The following is a 21,392-nucleotide window of genomic DNA, read 5'->3' as shown; positions in this document are numbered from 1 at the left end:
CACCTGGGAAGTATTATCCCATGTAACAGAACTTAGGGTTGGAATAGGTTGCCTGGTGTCCAAGATAATACAGCTGGTTAAAGGACTAGGAGCCTGTGAGCATATGGCCTAGGGTAACGCCAGGGAAGCCTTTCTTGATGGGGCAGGATTTGAGATGTTGGAAGGCCATGTTCATCCTCCAACTTCTTGGTCCCAATACTGCCTATGATTTGAGGTCCAGTTCCTTCCTTCCTTCCTTTCTTACTTTCTCTTTCTGGGCAGTATTAGTCCCAGAAGTTGAACTAGAGCCTACTCTGAGTCTCATGTTCTTCCAGCCATGTTGTACAGACCTTGTCCTCGCTCTGATATTATTACTAAGTAGCTGAAGGATTCCTGGGGGGTAACTGCACCTTTCTAGCACCCCATCCTCATTCTGAATGGGCAAGAATATGGACTCAACTTTGCACAGTTGACATAGGGGATTGATGAAGTGATGTGCTTCGAAGTTTCATGAAGAATTTCAAAAGCACTTACACCTGTGTGGTTCTTAGAGGATTACTTGCTCTCTCTTTCCTAAGAAGCACAGTGGTGCAACTGTATTCCTTCATTTATTAAAGAAATAATCTACAAGCTACATGTTACTCCAGGTGTGGGGGATCCAGCAATGAACAAAACAGATACAAGTCTTTGCCCTCATGGTGTTTATATTACATACTCTGTGGTTACTCCTCTTGATTCTAAGCCTCATTCTTGGTGCTTGAAAAGTCTGGGTTCAAATCCCAGCTCTGAAGGACTCAAGTTATCCTAGTATTAAGTAACTAACTCAGTTTTCTTGCTGTTGGTGTCAGACCTATTATGCCTCCTTTGTAGGGTTGTTAGGAGGTCAGAATAAGGCCCTGTAGGACCAGGACCCCACACAGAGCCTAGTATGCAACAGTAATGTCCATCCGCGGTGGACATACTTAATTTTCTCCCTTGGACTCACTACTTTTGCAGCTTATTAGTGAGTATGCTGCTTTTCCTTTTAAAACCTCAGTTTTGCTCTGAGAAGAACGTGTCGCTCCTCTGATCTGAACTGCCCCCAAATGAAATGCCCCAGAGCACCCCTCCCACCCCTAAACTGCCTTGTTCTTCTCTTCCCAGGATACGGGCAGTCCCCGACACCATCCCCATGGAAACGCCCGGCCCCTTTCCCACCCCAGCCTCCCTCCCTCCCAGCTCACCGGCATGCCCAAGCGCTGTCCCTGCGGAGATGCCAAGTCCATGGCAGCGCGCGCCTCCCGGAGCGCTCCTCACTCCTTCTCCGTTTCTCTCCCCCTCCCCTCAGGTTACGGGCACGCAGCCCCCGGCACCGACGCGGGCAAGGCCTTCTGCATGTTCTACGCCGTGCTGGGCATCCCACTGACGCTGGTCATGTTCCAGAGCCTGGGCGAGCGGATGAACACCTTTGTGCGCTACCTGCTGAAGCGCATCAAGCGGTGCTGCGGCATGCGCAGCACGGAGGTGTCCATGGAGAACATGGTGACCGTGGGCTTCTTCTCCTGCATGGGGACGCTGTGCATCGGGGCGGCCGCCTTCTCCCAGTGCGAGGAGTGGAGCTTCTTCCACGCCTACTACTACTGCTTCATCACGCTGACTACCATCGGGTTCGGGGACTATGTGGCCCTGCAGACCAAGGGCGCCCTGCAGAAGAAGCCGCTCTACGTGGCCTTTAGCTTTATGTACATCCTGGTGGGGCTGACGGTCATCGGGGCCTTCCTCAACCTGGTGGTCCTCAGGTTCTTGACCATGAACAGCGAGGACGAGCGGCGGGACGCCGAGGAGAGGGCGTCGCTGGCCGGGACGCGCAACAGCATGGTCATCCACATCCCCGAGGACGCGCGGCCCGGCCGGCCCCGCTGCAAGGCCGACGCGCAGGACCTGCCGTCCGTGTGCTCCTGCACCTGCTACCGGCCGCAGGACCACGGCGGCCGCGCGGCCGCGCAGCACAACTCCTTCAGCGCCAAGCTCGCGCCCCACTACTTCCACTCCATCTCCTACAAGATCGAGGAGATCTCGCCAAGCACACTGAGAAACAGCCTCTTCCCCTCCCCCATCAGCTCCATCTCCCCCGGGTTACATAGCTTTACCGACAACCACAGGCTGATGCGGCGGCGGAAGTCCGTGTAGGGTGCGGGGCGGGCGGCGCAGGCAGAAGCGGTCGCTCGTCCGACTTGACCTCGAGCTCCACCGGCCCACCTCGTCCGTTCCTTCGTGTTTATTATCAGTATCCTTTACCGTGGTCCTCATTCTCTGTGTTACTTTCTCTCCCGCCCTTCTCCGTGGTTCCGCCCCGCTCCCCCAGGACCCCCCGCCCCCGCTGCCCCCCACCCGCTCGCCCACCTCCCCGCGAGAGACAGAGCTGGCCCAAGGGAAGAGAAAGACCCGTCCTCCTCTGGAACTCGCGTCTGAGCATGAAGCATGGATTCCTTCCTTCCTTCCCAGCGAAGTATGCCTTACACTTCTCCGCAGCCTGCCCCATCTCTGGGGTGGCTTTCCCAGGACAGGGGGGACACCAACACCACCAGGCAGAGCCGAGAGGATACCCAGCCCAAAGCTGCACACCAGGCTGCCAGCCCGCGAGTGCCCACCCACGTGCCGTCCGACCTAAGTCCTCTGCGTCCTGTCCCCCAGCGGTGGGTGGTTGTGGGTGTGTGTGTGTGTGTGCGCGCGGACTACGAGTGAGTGAGGGCGTGCACACGCCGTGTGCTTCTTTCTGTGTGTGCGTGTGTGTGCGCGCTCTGTGTGACAAAACGGAAAGTTTAGGTATGCACAGATTTCTTTCTCCGTGGCTCAGTTCTGTTACTAACCTGCTTTCAGCGGCTTCCAAACAAAACGGGGAAACCAAACCCATGGGGTTTTTGATTTATCATTCTGCCAAATCAAGCATGTTCCACGAGCGGTCTTTCTCCCAGACGTGTCATGACCATATTTTTTAAATGCTACGTTCTAAATTATATTAAACTTCTTTTTAAGGGGACGGGCGGGAAAGAAGACGGGGCTCCTCTTCGCTTGCCAGTTCAAAAATTTTTTAGAAGCATGCACTTTGTTCAACTGGTGTGCATTATCCGCGCAAGACAACAAAACTAGCAATGAGCAGTCCAAAGCCAGTAATAATATTAATTTATTCAAGGCATTTCTGTCACCTGCAGCCCCAACGATTTACCATGCAACTGGGAGTGTCAGGGGAAACTGGAAAATTGCTGGAGCCACAGAATGTTCTGTTACTTCCCTCTCGTTTATACGAAGGCGGCGGCCATGGTGGGGGGTTGGACATCTACCTGTGTAAGTGAGAATTCTGGTTTGGGATGCTTGGGGATGCTTGGATGACAATGGGTATCAGGTGGATGTGGCTTATTTTCTTAATTAAAAAAAAAAACCTGACAGGGCATTCCTTGTTTAAAAAAATATATATATCTGTATTTCGAGAAAGACAGTCTCTAATCGCATTTGATTTGTGAATAAGGGCGACAAGTCTGTGCTGGTCTCAGGAAGTGTTTAGAGGCAAAGGCGCGGTGTCTTGGCTTGCTGGGAACTTGCCAGTCTCAGGGGACAGTTTTCCTGAGAAGTGGATGAATTCCTCCCCATCGTCCCCCAAGGGAAGGCCTGTTAATCTCCTAGGGGAGGGCTAGGCCATAGCGTAGGGTACCCCGGGGGCCTCATCGATGACAGGAATCAGGAAAGATCTGCAACTAAATTCACAGAGGTGACTTTCACTTCCCTTGACACCCCCCCCCCACTGCCATTTCTAGAAGCCACCCATCTTCTCATGCCTTTTTCATAAACTGAACATCCATGGCTCTTGGATAGAAACAGGCTTTGGCTTTGGCCCAGAAGGAGCAGTGGGAGCCCCCATGGGAATCTCCCAGAATGGAGGGTCTGCTCCCTAGAAAGGGACTGTCAAGATTTCTGAAAGAAAAAGGCACCAGTGCCACCGGCCATGAGCGTTCGGGCCATTGGACTGAAACGCAGCCGTCCAGACTCCTCCAAAGTGGAGGGCCCTGTAAGGTGTGTGGGCCCCCGGCCTGTGGAAGTGGGGGGCGGGGGGAGTCTGCGAACCGCCATTCTCAACCTTCAAGGTTGTCTCGAGTCACTCATTTTTAAGTATATATATTTTTCATTTTAAGGCTCTAAAATATGTCCAGAGAAGGACATTTTTTCCCCCTTGGAAGAAATTTTTCTTTTCTTTCTTTCTTTCCTTTTTTTTTTTTTTTTTTTTTTTTGCGGGGTTGTCGTAAGTACGAAAGCAGTGGATCTTTGCAGAATGTCTCATGCTTTGGAGGAGAGTGCTGGGAAGCCATGTGGGGTTGCTCGGGAAAACCTTTGCAAGGTTTGTCCTCAAATGGGGTGTATGATCACCTTTGATTTGTAAGGGCAAGTGAGGTACAAGAGGCTGAGAGATTTGCTCAGAGCCAGTCCTGGTCTAAGCTGCCCCCTGATGCAGGCACCTGCTTCTCTCTGTCCACGGGCAGAAGCCCCAGGCCTCTGGGGTCAGCCCTTCATTCAGAGCCGATTCCTTGACAAAAAGATCTGTTTAAAGTGGTCTTGTCCTGTTTAAATGCTTCCGGTGGCAGGGAGATCCTCCTTTCCTAGGGAAATGGAGAAAACATTCCATATTCTGTATTTTCACAGACCAGACTGATCTGTGTAGCTTTAAGGGATGCAGGATGAAGATTTTTCTGTTCAGTGATGACCATCAACTTAAGCATTGGAAGCAAGGTGGACTCGGTCTGGCCTCCACCCTTCTCTGAAGTTAAATATCCTTGTTCATGCTTGGAGTACTCAGGGCACAGTGGGGCAGCTTGGTTTGCTTCCTTTTCAATGTGCATCTTTTTCTCAGATGGCCTGGGGTGGGCTCTGGCTGAGGGGCCCTCCATGTACACCAGTGAGATGCTTTTGTGGGGGACTGAGTCAGGGGCATCCAGGGACCTTCCCTCCTGGAAAAAATGGGACTGGAGCATCTCCATCCGGAGAGCTTGGCAGTCTGAGACGGCCCAGTCAGCAGGATGATCTTCAAAAGCCAACAGGTTGCTTGGTCTGGGGCACCTCACCGAGCTCCCTCATCTTCAGAGGAGGAAACTGAGGACCCGGAACGGGGAACCAGCAGCTCAGATCAGCTGGCCAGCCCCTTGGTCTCCCTGGGCATCTCTCCTCTTGCTGTCTTCGCGGCTGCTGGGTCACTGCTGTTGCTTATACCTCAAAGGTCCCTCTGCGCCTCGGGCCGAGTCTGTTCCTCCTTCCCGCCACAGGTGACTTTCCTAAGTCTGGCTTCTCGGCCCATCCTTCCAGGCGGCAGTGCCCGCTCAGCCAGGGGGAGAAGACACATGAGGCTGTTTGGAGACAGGTTTCCGCTTCCTCCAGGATGAGCGGAGGCAGGGCCATGTTCCCCCAGAATCGCAGAGCGCTGGCTGGCCACCCAGTTCTAGAGGTTGGGTCTAGGAAATGTGTTTCTTGGGTCCTTTATTAAAGAGCTTCGGACTTGCTTGAATGCCTTTCCAGCGGAGCGGTCTCGGTCCGTGCACTCCACCAAAGACAGGAGGAAGGCGGGTCGTGCGCGGCGCAGGCCTGGGCTCCTCTGGAGACCTCCCTGCTCTGCTCTTGACCACACCCACGCCGGCTGGAAGAGGCTGTCGTACGGCGAGACGGTTAGACTCTTACTTACCCAGGTGAACCCATGGTCCAGGTTTTGAGATGTCTGCTTAGCATCAGACCTGGGATCAGGTCTCTTCTTCCAGCCACAACGCTCTGGTCTTGAAACCCAGGCAGCAGACCCTTAAGCACGACGGGCTGCCGGGGCTCCCTGAGCACCCTCACGCCTCTGCTGTACGTCACTGACCCGTCCTCGGGCACGATCTCAGCAGGTCATTTGCGGTCCAGAAATCCAGAGAGGGCCCACCCTGCTGCCCGAGAGGCCCGCCTTTGCAGGGGCTCCAGCCCTGTCTCTAAGAAGGAGAGAGTGACTGCAGGATTTGGCGTACCGCTTCTTCCCTGCACACGGGGCCTTAAGTGGGGGAACGTCTGGACAGTAACTCAGAGGCCTGCAGAGAAATCTAGGAGGTCACTTTTCTCTGCCCCACCTCGATCTGAAAGCCTCATGGATTTCTGATTCCCGGCAGGGATCGCAGCAGCTGGAAGCTGGAGGGCACGGGGTAGAGGCGTGCGTGGTCTCTGCGTGGAGCCGGAGAGGGAGGTCGGAGAGAAAAGACAATCAGAGGAGAGAGCCACCTGCCACTGAGGTCTGTGGCCCTGTCTCTTTCTGTGGTTTCTAAAAACAATCGGGCCTAATTAGCTTCCATGGAGGTTTAAGGCCTGAGGCCTGTGCCGGAATGTGTCCCTTCTGGTTGTGTGATAAGATGACATTCCCTCAAGCGCTCTTGTGCGTGTGGGTTCGCTCCTGAAGGGGGAGGGGGTCAGACTGGGGGCCTGTCCTGTGCGGACCTGCTACTGGGGCTCCAACGTCGGTTTCTTCCAGTGTCATGGCTTGTCTGGGACCCTGGATACATCCTGGATGAGGAAGGGGGGTGCTGGGGCAGAGCCCACGCTTCCTGCTTCACTGGGCCCGCAGAAGCCATGTCACCTCCCCGGGCCTCTGTTGCTGTCTGGCAACACAATGGGATGGGGCCGGTGGGTCCTGAACCCAGACCACCTCCCACAGAATGAGTCTGACCCATGAAGACATTTGGCCTGGAGGTTCTGGTCAGTGGGCATATTGGAAGGTTGGGACACCAAAAAGAATACGAGAGACCGTGTTGTTCGACAGGGTGCTGGGGAGACGGTGCCACCGCTTGTCCCCTCTCTGAGAACAGAATGCCCTCACACGAGCCAGGCCCCATGAATTCCAGGCCCCCCAAACCCTGGGCGTAAGTCTGTTTGATGTGGCTCTTTCTTGACCACACCTTGGTAGATGGTGCTGTTTTGGGGGAAAATCTATTTCCATGTGATTCTCCCACCGACTTTGTTTGGAAAATTCCAGATCAAAGAAGAGTTGAAAGAAGAGTGTGTGCGGCCGCGGTATGCACATCGCCCAGACCCGCCAGCCTGCAGCGTCTTAGGACAGTCGCTCGACCCTCTTCTACCCCAACCCCGACATATGTGGAGAAGGAAGTGAGGTCTGCCATGTTTAGGTGGCTCACCCCCCCTCCAAAAAAAAAAAAGATGTGGGAACAAGAGTGTTCTCCTGGAGACAGTGCCCCTAGTATCCTAGGATATTTAGTCTTCGTGCAATATTATTATCTAAAATACAGCCCACATTCACATTTTCCCAACTGTCCCCAAAACGTCCCCCAGAGCTTTCTGGTGAGTCCGAGAGAGAAGGTCACATCCCACATCGCCTGTCCGGTTGCCCCAGATTATCCCAATCCAGGGCGTTTTTCCTCCTCCTCATTTTTGTCTTCCGTGATGTTTCCCTTCTGAGGAACCTGGGCCTGTTGTCGTGGGGGATGCCCCATGATCTGCTGCTGTCTCCTGCTTTCCTTATTTAGGAAATTTCGGGAAGACGGTGACATTGCTGTGTCGTGTCGCCATGATGAATGCCTTTGATATGCTCGGCTCTCTCGAGACCTCTGTGATTACCTCTCTCATTGGAGATAAACAAGTCACATTGAATGTTGTTCTCCCTTGTTGGAGAAACCAGTGGAAGCTTCTAGAGAGGTGTCCACGAGTCCCTGGATGCGGGGTCTCATTCCCAAGCCGAACACCACTCTGCTCCTTGTGACCCCTGACATGGGTCTCTCTGCAGTGCGAATGCCAGCGATCTTTACCCTAAACGCCTGTGGGGGAGGTCCAGCTAGAAATGGACAGCCCAGAGATGGGCTTCCATTGGCTACAAAGCCGGCTGGCAGGTGTAACTCAGTGGGATCCTTGAAAGGATCCCTGGGCACCCAGAAGCCACTCAGATGGGCAGTAATGGTCACCGAGCCTGTCCTAGCACAAATGTCACAAAGCCGGACGGGCTGCTGTGGAGCTCTCGGCCATTAAGGAACGTAATCGGGACCTCTATCTTGGAGATCTTTGCACTGGCAAACTCTGTAGCATGGATTTTTCAGTGTTGATAACATAAAGCGGTCCAACTGCTGTGGCTCAGTAACCTTTCATTTGATCAAGAACATACGGTCACGCAGGTTCTCTGAGCCTTTGCCCGGGCTGTTCCTGCTACCTGGGAGGCCTCCCTGCTGTGCTCCGACCCCGTGGCGAGGAGGGGCGCCTCCCACGCATCCTTCAGAGGCCCCTGTTGCACTCAAGGATCCCCTCCCGTGGGCGCCCTTGTTCTGTCTGCCACGCAAGAACATCCTGGGAAGTCCAGTCTGTTGGCCTTGGCCTTGAGAGCTCTCAGGCCTGAGCAGCGCCCACAGAGGGTCGTAAAGACGATCAGATTTCCTGCCGCTTGCCTAAGTGGCCGTTCATCCCCGTTATCAAGGCAGATCTTACCTTCCGTGTGGACAGTGGCTCCATCCCTGGAAATCGATGCCCAGCCACATGCTGAAGATCCGTCACCTGTGCTTGGCCATTCAGTGGCACCTGCCGGCCTGAGTGGCAGGGGCTGCCAGCTGCCTGCGGCTGGCCATTTCCCGGGAGCGGGTGGTCGGTACACCTTCAGTCTCTAGAAGCATGCTTGGGACGTCTCACCTTACAGCGGGGATGGGGCCCTGTTACGCCAATGTCAGGAGCCGGGTCAGTGCCCCGGGAGAACCGCTAGTAGAGAGTGAGCAGCGGGGGACGCACGCACTGAGTGACAGGGACCTCGGGCCTTGGCCGCGCACCTGCCTGGCATGGCTCTGGGACCCTGGGGCAGAGGCCAGGGCAGACCCTTTCTGCCTCAGACCTTGGGGCAGAAGCTGTTCAGGTCCGGCACTCACAGGCGGTGGTACTTTGCCCGTCTGAGCCTCAGTTTCCCTAGCTTTGGAGTGGAGATGAGACATAAATGACACGGAGCAGCTGTGGGAGCTGCAGGAGTGACCTTGACTGGGCCCCTGGTCCGTGCCAGGCGCCACGCGGGGGTTCTCTCGCACGCCAGCTCCTGGGCTCCTACGGGTCGCTCCTGGCGTTGGACCTGAAATGAAAATGGAAAGGCAGTGACGGAGCCCGGCCGGGGAGCTCAGGTCGGGCTTTGCGGAGGAAGGAGCTTCTGGAAATCTCTGAGCGGAAGCTTGAAGAAGCAAGTCGGGGCTGGTGTAGGCAGAGGCAGAGCCTGGGCCAAGGCTCCGAGTGTGGACATGCTGGGAGCACAGATGACCATTAACCCTGCCACAGAGCCGCAGCGGACAGGCAGGAGGCAGCCTCACTGCCCAGGCCCTTTGGAGCTGGTCACATCCTAAGTCGTTCAAGCCTTCCTCATGCTCAGGAACCTTCCCTGGCTCCCCGGTGCCCACAGAGTTTTATGTCAAGGCCCTTTCCTCTCACACCTGGCGTCCACGAGGGACCTGTCCCTGCTCATGTCCCTGCTTGGGCATCCTCTTGTGACAGATGCCCTGCTGTTTAGGCGGAGTGGACGTCTGTGTTTTGTTTTTCTGAGTCTCGTGGGCACTTGCTGTAGTTTGCTTGGGGAACATTTCTGGAGACCGTCTGCTTGGCCTTTCACTTAAGCCTTTGGGGGGACTCGCCAAACGGCTCTTTGTCCACTTGTGGCTGTGGTGCTGAGGGCAGGGTCCTTCAAGTAGGGGTTTCAGAAGGCAGGGGTGTCTGCTGTCGTGGTGAGCGCTGGCAGCTCAGGTCTCTTCTTCGGACCTTTCTCCCTACCAGTGTGTCTAGGGGACGCGCCGGGACGTGTAGGCAAGTGGCGTCCTGGTACGGAGCCCCCTTCCCCCGGCAATGCAGAGTGGACTTTGGTTTGGACTTGAGCCCCCCGGGGAATGGAGGCTGAGGGGCACCGGCTGCGGGGAAGGAAGTCTGGCCTAGAGAACGTGGGCTGAGCCAGGATTCAGACCTTGCCTTTGGGATCTGCTGTGTGACCCAGGGCAAGTCACGTCACTTCTCTGGGCCCGAGTTTCTTCTTTTTCTAGACTAAGGGGTTTGCTAAGGTCCTAAATATCATCCCCCCCTCCCCCAAGTCTGCCTTATTCGGTTTGCCACCAGCTCCAGCCTGCGGAGGATGGGCGGGGCCGCGGTCAGCCGGCGTCCGGACGTTTTCACCGAGCACCCTCTGTGGCAGGGGACGCTCTCCCGGTCAGGGCTGTCGTTCTTGACCAGGATGTGGGTCTGTAATTAACCAACAGCTCCTCGCAGGTGCGTCTCCGCTTTGTTCCCTCGACTGTGCAAGGCTCCCTGGTGGCACAAGGTGCGTGTTCTAATGAGAGCGAGCCCGGACTCTGGGCTCTTGTGTCCGCAGCGCTCACCGCACTTACGAGGAGACGGGGAGGCCCCCCGGGATCGGCCTTCCTGTCCGTCCTGAAACCCCGGTCCCGCCCTCCATCTACCTCTGCTCTCAGCGTGCTGCAGGCTCAGCCCACCCTTACGTCACGGTTCTCTTTGCTTCCCGGGAGGCTGTGTCCCCCACCCACAGAAGCCACTGGCTCAGTACGAGGCCTTGTGGCAGGCCCCACCTGACTCAGGTCAACTGTATTTGCTCCGCCGGGATGGAGCCACCAGGGCTCATGGCACTGACTTCGCGTCTCCCGCTGGGCAGGGGTGGAGCTACCAGACCTAGGGGACATCGCTGGAAGGGGAAATGGCCCCGAGTGCACACTTCTGGCTCTTCTTCTCCAGGCTCAGTGCTCAGGCTCACAGGGAGGGCTGGGTCCCCTGCTCACCCCAAGAAAGGGACGTGGGGGGACTGCGCCAGGACGAGGCAGAAGCGGGTCCGTTCCAGGTGAACGCGGAGGCTTCACGGGACCAGAGAAAGTTCCCGGCCCTCGGGAAGAGTATTTGCTGACTCTCCCAGTTCCTTTAGAGGCCCGGCTCTGTGCCGGTCACTAGGGACGAAAGCCTGAGCGGAGAGCTGGGCTCTGACCAAGTCTTTGATTGTTCTTATCAGTCATGCAGAACCTTGGCCTCTGGTGTCTGTTCTTAGCAGCAGTGGCCCCAGAGGGAAGGGCCCAGGCCCGCAGCGTGAGTTCTCTGCTGCAGAGGGCCGGCTGGTGGACCCAGGCAGGATGCAGCGTGAATCCCGCTGTGACTCCCAGAACAGCCGCAGGGTCTCTGGCACACAGCCCAGCCATGGCGGAGGGCGGCACACCAGTTGAACCCCTTCCGTAGTCTGCTCTGTGTCCCCTGGGGGGATCACCCTCTCTGGGAGGTAGACCGGAGAGTGGTTTGCAGGAGGTCCTCCCGGCGGACATGTCCTCTCTCTCTGGGCCTTTGTTTCCCCAAAGCAAAGGAAGGAAGGGTCTGGAAGGGGGGAATTGTTCCAGAAGACCTGCGGGTGCAAACCCCAGTGTTGTAGATGCGGCCTAGGTTCTTTCTGAAGCTTCATGGGACACACGGACATGGCCTTCCTGTCACCTCCCTGCCTGCTGACTGTGGGTTCCAGCACGAGAGGAATCGGGGCGGGAGGAGGGCGAGGAAGACGTGCCCATGGGTGAGGGAACTCTACTTGGGGAGGCTTCCGTTCTTCATGTTTTCTTGTCACTTCTGGACCCCAATGGCAGCCCCTCCAGAGGTCCCAGATCAGGTCCTCGGAAGCCTTGAGCCTCCAGAGAACGGGTCTTGGGTTTGTGAAATCGAGCCATGGGCCTCGGCCGGAGAAACTGAGCCCCAGCTTCACCTTTTCCAGCTCTTCAGCTCCGGGAGTGGGGGGCGGCCTCAGGGGTCTTGGTTAGCACGTGGCCCTGGGGCCCTGCCTTCCCCTTTGGAATCAGGCCACATGGCCTTGGGCGAGTCACCTCTTACCCTCTTCTGTGAAGGACGAGATGGCCAGGTGAGAAGCAGGCGTCCCCCAGAGAGGTGCAGGGGGACATGAAGGCCTTGTGTGGGGGGGACTGGGGGGGCTCTTGGCTGATATTTCAGTGGCATCAAGTCTGGAGGAAAGGCAGGGCCACGTGCTCCCAACGAGGGGTCCCTGACCTGGGCCATCTCCCCTCTCGTGCGGACCAGCACACTTTCCAGGTGCAGCTCCTCGGACCTCCTCACCCTGCTGAATCCTGCCTCCACCCGCTCACTCCAGCCCCCCTGTTGACGGGTTCTCCCTGGTGGACCCCTCTCGGCTCCCAGTGGACCAGGTGCTTGGTGATGGTCTGGGTGGGAGATCTTCCGGGAACCCAAAGCCCACCGCCCCTCCCCCACCCACCCCTAACAAACCTTGTGGAAAGGCTTGCCGTTCCTTAACCCGAGAGGATGGAACAGTTCCTAGGCGTGAGCTGCAGCCGCGTTGGGCCCAGGGGCTCCTTGGGGCCCCCCCATGGGGTGCGATCTGCTACTCTTTGCAGAGCACGTGGGGCATCTGCTGGGAGCCAGCCCCGGCCAGGAGGCCTGTGCTGAACCGTCACGGTCTCCAGCCTCAGAAGGCTAACCTCCAACCTACCACGTGCCTCCAAGTGCCCGAGGTCCAGAAGCCGAGCCAGGGGAGCAGGTGTGGGGATCCGAACATACCTCAGCGATCACTTGATTCTTGAGCGGAATTTTAGGCCTAGGGTAGAAAAAATCAAAATCCAATGAAAGGGGAAATGTGATGTTGGGAACCCAGGGAAGCAGAACCCCAGTTACCAAGATTTCTCTAGAATTCCGTGGCTCCTTGGAGAATAACACTCTCGACAAAGGCTCATTATGCATTTGCTTATGCAGCCTACACACAGCACTGTGACGGACACTGGGGGCTGGAACGACCTCCAGAGGTCATCTCGGTCCACTCTCTGCTTTATCAGAAATCCCCGTGAAATGCAGATAATGCACTGGCTTAGGGGAAACTGAGGAAACTTGGAGGAGGAAAACTGGCTTTCCCCAACCAGAAGGGTCGAGGCCGTCTCCTGTGCCCGTGAATGTGGATGGGGGGGTGGGGGTGGGGAGAGCGGGGAGCCTGGTTTGCAACTAAACAGACAGCCAGAGACTTCAAGGGGGAGGAGTAGGTTTTAAACCACTGATCTGGCTAACGAGGAGGAAGAATTTCTAGTCTGTTCCCAGTAGGCCAGGAGATTGCAGATGCTCCCTCTAGGATGTACAATTTTTAATGTCAGCCAACTGTGCACCCTTGTACCTCAAAACTTTAACAAGAAAAAAAGCATCATTTGTGACCCCGCACACGGAATAGTTAAGCTTGAATTCGTTCCACACTCACGTGCATTGAAACGATGGGTGTATCCCCCTGGGGGGCACTCCATGGGGGGGGCACGGAGATGTGGATCCTCGTGTGTTCATTTGGGGTGCGTGTGTGTGTGTGTGCGCTGACTGGGTATCTGGGTTATCGGGGGGGGGCACTGCTGGACATTTTCATGTCTGTGTGGTAAGAGGACGTGGGTCTGGTTCCGATGGCGCGGATGTGGTTGGAGGCCCTCCAGAGCGCCCCCAGGGGAGGGTGTTGGAAATCGGATGTTTCCACCAGAAGCTTGGCCACATTGCGGGCAGATGGGATGGTTGGCTCCAAGCCCCTCAGCTGGAACCTCCCTTCCTACCCTGGGGGGTGTTTGGGATTGGACCTCAAGTCTCCCTGCGGTCCAGGCATCGGACCTGTGCTGGGAAGCCATACCAGATTCGGCAAAAACCAGTGATTCCAACCGGACCACAGTGTACCAAATTCAAAGCAGCCTACTGTTTCCTTTTCTTGTGTTTCCCTTTTGTTGATCTTCTCCGGCCCTCTCCGCCTGTGGGGAGGGCACCTTCACAAATGGCCTTAGCATGCCGTTCTGAAGTTTAACAGAATGAGACAACCATCAGATGAAATCAGAGGTATTTATTATCACAGCTTACTGAAGAATGACAAACAAACAAAACTGTATCACCAATGTTTACAAGTCCAAGTAGACATCCAGCCCGTGTAAAATATGTAATTTATGCAAGGGATTGCATCTTTCTTTTGTAACGAATGCACTAAGGCAACCCTGTATATATTTTACAATGTCTTTACAGAAAAAAAAAAGAATCATTTACTGTAGTGTTGTAAAATAATGCACTTTTCTAATTTTTTCATTAAAATCTCTATGGCACGTTTGCAAATGTGTCTTGGTCTTCCTTCACTAAGAAAGGTCCAGAGCACCCTGACACAGCTCCCCCCGCCCCCCCATCAGCCCCCTTCTGATGGCTTTCTGGACCGAGGTGGACAGGGCTTGAATGGGGCAGCCCGTTTGCACGTGGTCCTCCCCACTCCGAAGCCTTTTCCCTAAAAGCCCTGACAAAGACCTCAATGGAACAGAGACCTGATTTGCCTGCTTCTGTTGATCTTTTTTGGTGGAGGAACCTGAGTTCAAAACACAAGACAACCCCTTTGCTCTTTTCACCTGCTGGGTGAGCGTGGAAGGGAGAAGGGAAATGGTCGGGTAACAGGTACCCAGGATTCGCTCTAGAGCGGAGGCAAAATTTGCTTCCGGCAATCTGCGGCAGCTGCCCGGGGGTGAGGGGCTTCCTGGCTTCACACGTGTTCCAGTGTCATGGACATCGTGGAACTTGACCTGGAATGCCAGGGTCAGAGCTTCCTGGGGGTGGGGGGCTTGGCTCTCAGATTTGAGCATCACACTCACTGTGTGATTGCCAGGTCCCACCCTCCGTGGGGGTCTGGGATGGGGCCCCGAGAGATTGTGCTTTTAGCACGACCTCAGGGGGTGTTGCTGCCCCTGGGATGGGGGCCCCACCTTGACCCCAGACCATGGTCTCCCTTCTGTCTCAACTCTGAGATTTCAGAGAAGATTCCAGGGGCGAGCACATCCTGGGAACCCTTTAGACCCAGGCTGCCTCCTGCCAGTCTTGTAGGAAAGGGACTCGTCCTTGGGACCCCAGCTGCCCTCCCAGCTGTTTTGCTTCCTCCGGGGCTTGCTGGAGGTGCATCCAGGAAACAGACCCCAGCGAGGACCTGAGTTCTCGGTGGCTTACACCACTACGGTCTGTCCCCCAAACACCTTGTTTCAGGAGCTGGGTCTTCAGAGTCGGGGTCGGCAGACTTTCTGCGAAGAGCCAACTCGTGTGTAGTTTACACTTAATGCAAGAACCCGACTTCGCCGGCTGGCAGGGAAGTGGTCTGAGGTGGTGCACACGGGAGCGAACGGGACCGTGTCCAATCCAACTTCATTTACGGAGACTGAAATTTGAATTTCAGGGCGTTTTCATGGTCACAAAACATCGTTCTCCTCTTGGTACCCCACCTGTTTAATAATGAAAATCTTTGAGCTGGGGGCCCAGCAAAGACCCCCGTTGATAAACCCTCAGGGATCTCCTGTGTAAAATGTCGGGGTGGGGGAGCCAGGGCCAGACAGTGGTCAGGCAGGTACAAGCTTCTCTCAATAGTGCAGGGGATGAAGGTATTCATGGCTTGGAGGAATTTTATCCTTCTTGGGAAGGTTTGGAGAGATTGCTAGTCCAGCCCGACCCAGACTAGCCTCCCCTGACCCTCACCTGGCATTTTCTTTCCCTTTCTCTGCACCACCCACACCTTCTACTCCAACAAGAGCCAAGAAATGCCAGAACCCAGCAGTTAGAGGTAAGGGTCAGATACAGCAACCTTCACCCTGGAGGTAGGGCAGGGGCCAGGGGGCAATTGTCCCACATCTGGTACCCACACAGACTACTTGCTCATGTCTGGTCTCCACATCCTGCTTTCACAGGGCTCTTGAGAAGATGGGATGCAGCCCCTGTCAGACGGTTCTGCTGTACGTGTCTCCGACATTTTAGAGATGGGGAGCTTACCACCCCACCCAGGGGCTCAGTTTGAAGCCTCCACTGAGTGCGGACCCAAGCAGCTGCTGGCACACGGGTGGTTTCGGACAGGAAAATGGTTTGCTGGGGCATCTTCCTGCTTCCTTTGTCCCTACTTCCCTCCCATCCAACAGCGGTCGTAAAACGCCCCAGCCTGCATTCCTGCTCGCCCATTCCGGTGGCCATGCAGATTTCAGGAAGCATCTCAGACAGGAGGTGTGCAACGAGGAGCTCCTGACCGCCCCCTCCTGACCTCTCAGGTCCCTGCTTCTCTGGTGATGTTCCTGTAGGTCAACTGCATCCTTCTGGCTCTTCAGGCCAAAGAACTCTGCACTTATCCTTCCCTCCTCTCCCCCCATCCACCCCCTAAGTCCAATCCCCTAGAAAATCCTGCTGGCTCTTCCTTCAGCATTGGTCCGGAAGCTGGCTCCTTCTCACCACCACCAAAGTCCTGGTCCACAGTGCTAGCGGCACCTGGATTACCGTGTCATCCTCACGTCCTCCGCCCTTCACCTCCCCTCTGTTCTCTGCTCCGTTATGCCTCTTCTGGCCCCGCGCTCCAGCTTGCTTTCTTCCCACAGCCAGCTCACCACCTGCCGTTTTCCAGTATATATTTTGCACCTTTGCTATATATCCCCTCCCTGTAAGCCCACGTACTAAAAATGCCCAGCAGGCAGGGATAGTCGCTGATGTGCTTCAGCACCAGGACAGCGTCTGGACCTGCTCTGAAGTACTTGCAGAACGCCTAACTGATGAGTAAGGTCAGAACCTGAGCCCCCACCCATGTTCCACAGGGCCAGGCGAACCCCCGAACCCCCGCATCCTTCCTCTCTCCTTCCACTCCTCCTGAAGGACAAGCTCATGGCCAGGGATGACCTGGAGCGGCTTAGACATCCAAACAGAGGCTCAGGTATGGGGACCATCGTAGGTCATGAGACAGAGAGCCTGTGCACAGAGGGACAGCCTAGGGAAGGAACCATCAGAGGACTTCGTAGTGGGGATCATGTGGCTCCAAGTGCATGGACTGGGGACCCACGGCAGGCCTCTTAGCCCATGGCCCAGGGCAAAGCTCTCCGGGAGGCATTTCCTACACTCAGTGAATGAGGTGGTTAGTGCTTCCTGAGATGGGTGTGTGTGCATGTGTGTGTGCGTGTGTGTGTGTGTGTGTGCAATGTACGTGCATGTGCGTGCCAGTGTCCTGAAGACAGCTTGTAATAGGGGCAGGGCCCCTTTCCTATCTTTACTCTTTCAGCCGATCCCTTCACAGCTCAGAGGGATGCCCAGGGCAGTGGCAGCTGAGGAAGGTTTCTTGAGTCGTGGTTAAGAAGTGGAGGACTCTTTTACATTCCTGCTTGGACTTGAGGTTCAGTGACAACACTGGGGTTCCAGCTCCCACTTCAGGTGTCCCCTGCTTTGGTCCCAGCCACTCAGGAGTAGGGTATTTTGCCGCTGGCTTTGCTCCAATCCAGGTGTAGCTCTCACAGGTGCCAGGGACCTCGGAGCCTACTCAGGGACTCTGTTCATCAGCACTCATTATAATTATCATGGTGCATTTGTTAACAAAAATAACGACCACTTAAATGATACTTAAGTTCATGTATTTTTCTGTTCATTACTGTATCACACTGTTAGATTTTCACCAAGTTATAGGGCACATTTATGATCGCCTGATGTTAAATATAGATATACAGAATATTCACTTTGGGGGTCTCTGAAGAGGACCCCGAAGGAAAAGCAGTTATACTCCAGGGGGGTGGAGAACAAGGTGACAAAGAGGTCCTGTGACTCCTGACTGGGGCAGCGTCCACAGCATAAAGAACAGGACATTCTGAAGGTTTTTTCTCTCTTGCCACAAATGAAAAATCCCATAATCAAAAGCCACAGGGTAGATGTTCCTGTGTGCAGGGGCTGGGTTTCAGATTGAGTGGCCTCTGTGGACGCCTCTGTGTCCTCCAGAATGAGTAGAAACAGGAACTTTATTTTATGATGATTAATAATTCTTTCAAGCAGCCTGGATAAGTCAGCTCTTTCATTTAATATCTCCATGGCCTTGGATACTTTCCTTACCTGCACGCGGACAGGGAGACACTATTAACTAAGAACATAGTAGTCACCACTTAATAAACTCGAGCAATGACTCTTGTGTGCTAAGGGCTTTTTCTATTGGGGGGGGGGGCTCCAATACTTTTTCACTTGTATCCTTCCCTTCTTAATATTTGTCATCCTTTTTAAAAAATTTAATTTTATTTTTTCAGTGATCCAAGATTCATTGTTCACGCACCACACCCAGTGCTCCATGCAATACGTGTCCTCCTGAACACCCACCACCAGGCTCACCCAACCCCCCACCCACTCCCCTCCAAAACCCTCACTTTGTTTCTCAGAGTCCGCAGTCTCTCATGGTTCATCTCCCACTCCTAATTTTCCCCAACTCCCTTCTCCTCTCCATCTCCCCATGTCCTCCGTGTTATTCCTTATGCTACACAAGTAAGAGAAACCACGTGTAATTGACTCTCTCTGCTTGACTTATTTCACTCAGCATCATCTCCTCCAGTACCCGTCCATGTTGCTACAAAAGTTGGATATTCATCCTTTCTGATGGAGGCATCATACCCCATAGTGTATATGGACCACATCTTCCTTATCCATTTGTCCCTTGAAGGGCATTTTGGCTCTCTCCACAGTGTGGTGACCATGGCCATTGCTGCTATGGACTTTGGGGTACAGAGGGACCTTCTTTTCACTCCATCTGTATCTTTGGGGTAAATACCCAGCAGTGCAATGGCAGGGTCATAGGGAAGCTCTATTTTTAATTTCTTGAGGCATCTCCACACTGTTCTCCAAAGAGGCTGCACCAACTTGCATTCCCACCAACAGTGGAAGAGGGTTCCCCTTTCTCCACGTCCTCTCCAACACACGTTGTTTCCTGTCTTGCTAATTTTGGCCATTCTAACTGGTGTAAGGTGGTATCTCAATGTGATTTTAATTTGAATCTCCCTGATGGCTAGTGATGATGAACATTTCTTCATGTGTCATCTTTAAAAAAATTTTTTTTTTTTTTAAGAAAAGCTTGAGGTTCTCAGCAAAATGGAGAGGAAGTTAGGGAGAGGTCCTGCATGTGCTTGCACCCCCTCCCCAAGCCTTTCCTGTATCCACAAGCACCACCCCCCCAGGGGGCCATTCATGACAGGGAATGAGTTTACCTGGAAACGTCAATTAATGCCCGGAGCCCATAGTTCATGGCAGACTCGCTCTCATTGGTGGACACTGTATGGGTTTGGACAAATGTGATGACACATATCCGTCGTTAGAGTGTCATACCCACGTCTTGCCCTAAAACCCACTGGGCTCCACCTCATCATCTGTTAAGTGCTTTTCATTTCTCAAAGTGTTGCACAGAATGTTCACTCTGTAGCATTGCTCCCCCATCCGTCCCCCCAAAAAGTTTATGTGCCTTGCTAGGTTTTATGTCCCTTTCCCAGATTTGCAGCCCAGCATGCCCCAACTTCTCCCACTTTGCGGTCCTGGAGGAACTTTTGAGCCCTGGTGCCCCAGCAACTCCGGAGCACCTGTGTCCGAGGAACGCCCTGCCCCCAGCACACCTGCTAACGGGCATCCAGGCCCCACACGTACGTGCACACACTCCTTCCAGACCCCTGCCCTCCAGGCTCACAGTGGGGGTGGGCGCTCCTCCAGGGCCCCTGGGTGAGTGGATTCCTGGAACCAGCTCTGGCCAACGCACTGGGAAGGGACACAGATCACTTCAGGGCTGGACCATTAACTGTCAGTGTGAGAACTTCCAGAACTTTCTTTCCTTCTGCTCTGCTGACAGGTCTCAAGAGAGGTCTCAAGAGTGTGGTTCCTGAGGTGAGGAGGTGGGACACAGAGTTCCCGGGTGGCCAACGGGAGATGTGATCTGGGGAAAAATACATTTTCATCATGAAGACGCTGGGTTGTCGTCACAGCTGGTCCCACAACTCTCCCCACGGGTCCAAGTCTTTCAGGACACTGGTTCCACGTGGTTGTGTTTGGAAGAAAAATTCATTGAGTTAGTGAGTGGCCCACAGTTCCTTGGTGGGGGGGTGGGGTGGGGTACAGGTGCAGGTGCAGGCAACAAACTCCCACTCTGGGTTCTACAGGTCCGGGTCAGGCGCCGCCCGCTCCAGGCCCATCCTCATTCCAGAGACTCATTTCTTTTTTTGTACGCGTTCCCCTGGGCACGTCCAGCACCGCCTTCCAGCTGGGAGGGGCTACCTCAGGGGCTGGTGACTCTCCGAAAAGGAAGAAGTCGAGAAGCCACTTCCTTCCACCACCAGCAGGAGCAGAAGGCGACTAGGGTACCCTGGCTCTGGATGAAAATCCAGACCGTGTTGGTGGAGAAGCAGAGAACCTGAGTCATTCATCCGAGTCCCACGGCCGAGTTCAAGGTCTATCCGCTTGGTAGTTGTGCTGCCCAAGGAGCTCAAGTCCATGGTCCCGGCAGCCCCTGGCCACTCAGCCCTGGCCAGACCCAGAAAGGCATGGATAAACCCAAAGAGCCCCAAGGGCAGGCTTCCCTCCTTCCCTCCCCTGGCCCGCCTGCAGGGGGAACCCCCGGTGGGACAGGGTCGGCCTCCCTGTGCCATGCCCAGTGTCGGGGTAAAGGCTGCTTACCCCCACCACGCTGCAGGTTCCTAGTGTGTAGACCTGGGCTCTTTTGAGGAATTCTTTACAGCTCCCTGTGCACCGAGATGCCCACTGAGATAATGTACGGAATGCTCGTAAGAAGCGCTAGCCGTGTGCTGGGCACTGTTCTGAGACACCGCTCTCCGTGTCTGAGCTCGGCTCGGCTGTGCGCATTCCAGACACGTTCCCGGGGCCGTCTGTCTGCTGGGTGCTGTCTGTCTGCCGTGCAGAGTGGCTTCTGGAGCGTTCACTGGCCAGGTGCCCCCTTTGGCCCCTTATTTCGGTAATAGTCCGGACGTGAGCAGAACCGCTGAAGGAAAGGGAGGCCAGATCCCCTTGAGGAAAGATCGAGCCACACTGCCAAAAGCTGATACTATTAACCTTCCTCCCAGCCTTCCCTGAAGGGGCGTAGGGCCATTTACCAGGGCGACTGCGGGAGCAGGGATTATCAGACTTTGGGGGGATTCCTGGCCCTTGGCTCGAAGCTGACACTAATTCCAGAGGATGCAAAACGCCACCAAGTAGGGCTTGTGGAGGTCAGGTGGTCAACCCGGTTCGGCTCAGGTCAGTCTCACAGTGGGCTTCTCAAGTTCCGGAACCCACGGGTGGGACAGCCGTGCTCAGCAGCAGGCCGAATCCCCGCCCTGGAAACAGACCTTGTCCGCCAGCCAAGGTCTGGCTCATCACCCCGGCTGCGCCTGTTAGAGAGCACCCCGTCCCCTGCCCACCAGGGTCCCTGCTCCAGGAACAAACATGTGAGCCAGAGCAGCCAGTCAGAACCTTCCTTTCTGCCTACTAAGCAGGAGCTGGTGGGGAAGAGTGGGACCTGCCCAGCTGTGGCGCGCGGCCTCTGGAGGCAGGGAGGCTCAGAGCACGACGCCAGCATCCGGGCTCAGCTTGCAAAGCCTGAGCGTCTAAGTCCTGAATTGAGTCAGGCCTGA

General features: G+C 55.2%; 1 protein-coding gene across 1 annotated transcript in view; it reads left to right on the top strand.

The window, feature by feature from the left end:
* The window catches only part of KCNK9 (potassium two pore domain channel subfamily K member 9), an 85,352-nt gene extending 71,261 nt beyond the window's left edge, over positions 1–14,091 (top strand). Inside the window, exon 2 of the mRNA XM_059395211.1 lies at positions 1,307–14,091. Within this exon, the coding sequence (XP_059251194.1) occupies positions 1,307–2,148 (842 nt within the window). The 3' untranslated portion in view covers positions 2,149–14,091. The remainder of the gene's footprint in view (positions 1–1,306) is intronic.
* The last annotated feature ends 7,301 nt before the right edge of the window (positions 14,092–21,392 follow it).

The sequence above is a fragment of the Mustela nigripes genome, chromosome 3 (genome assembly GCF_022355385.1).
Source record: "Mustela nigripes isolate SB6536 chromosome 3, MUSNIG.SB6536, whole genome shotgun sequence".
NCBI classification, from domain to species: domain Eukaryota; kingdom Metazoa; phylum Chordata; class Mammalia; order Carnivora; family Mustelidae; genus Mustela; species Mustela nigripes.
The sequence above is the reverse complement of the archived record's forward strand: the minus strand, read 5'-3'. Positions and strand labels throughout refer to the sequence as shown.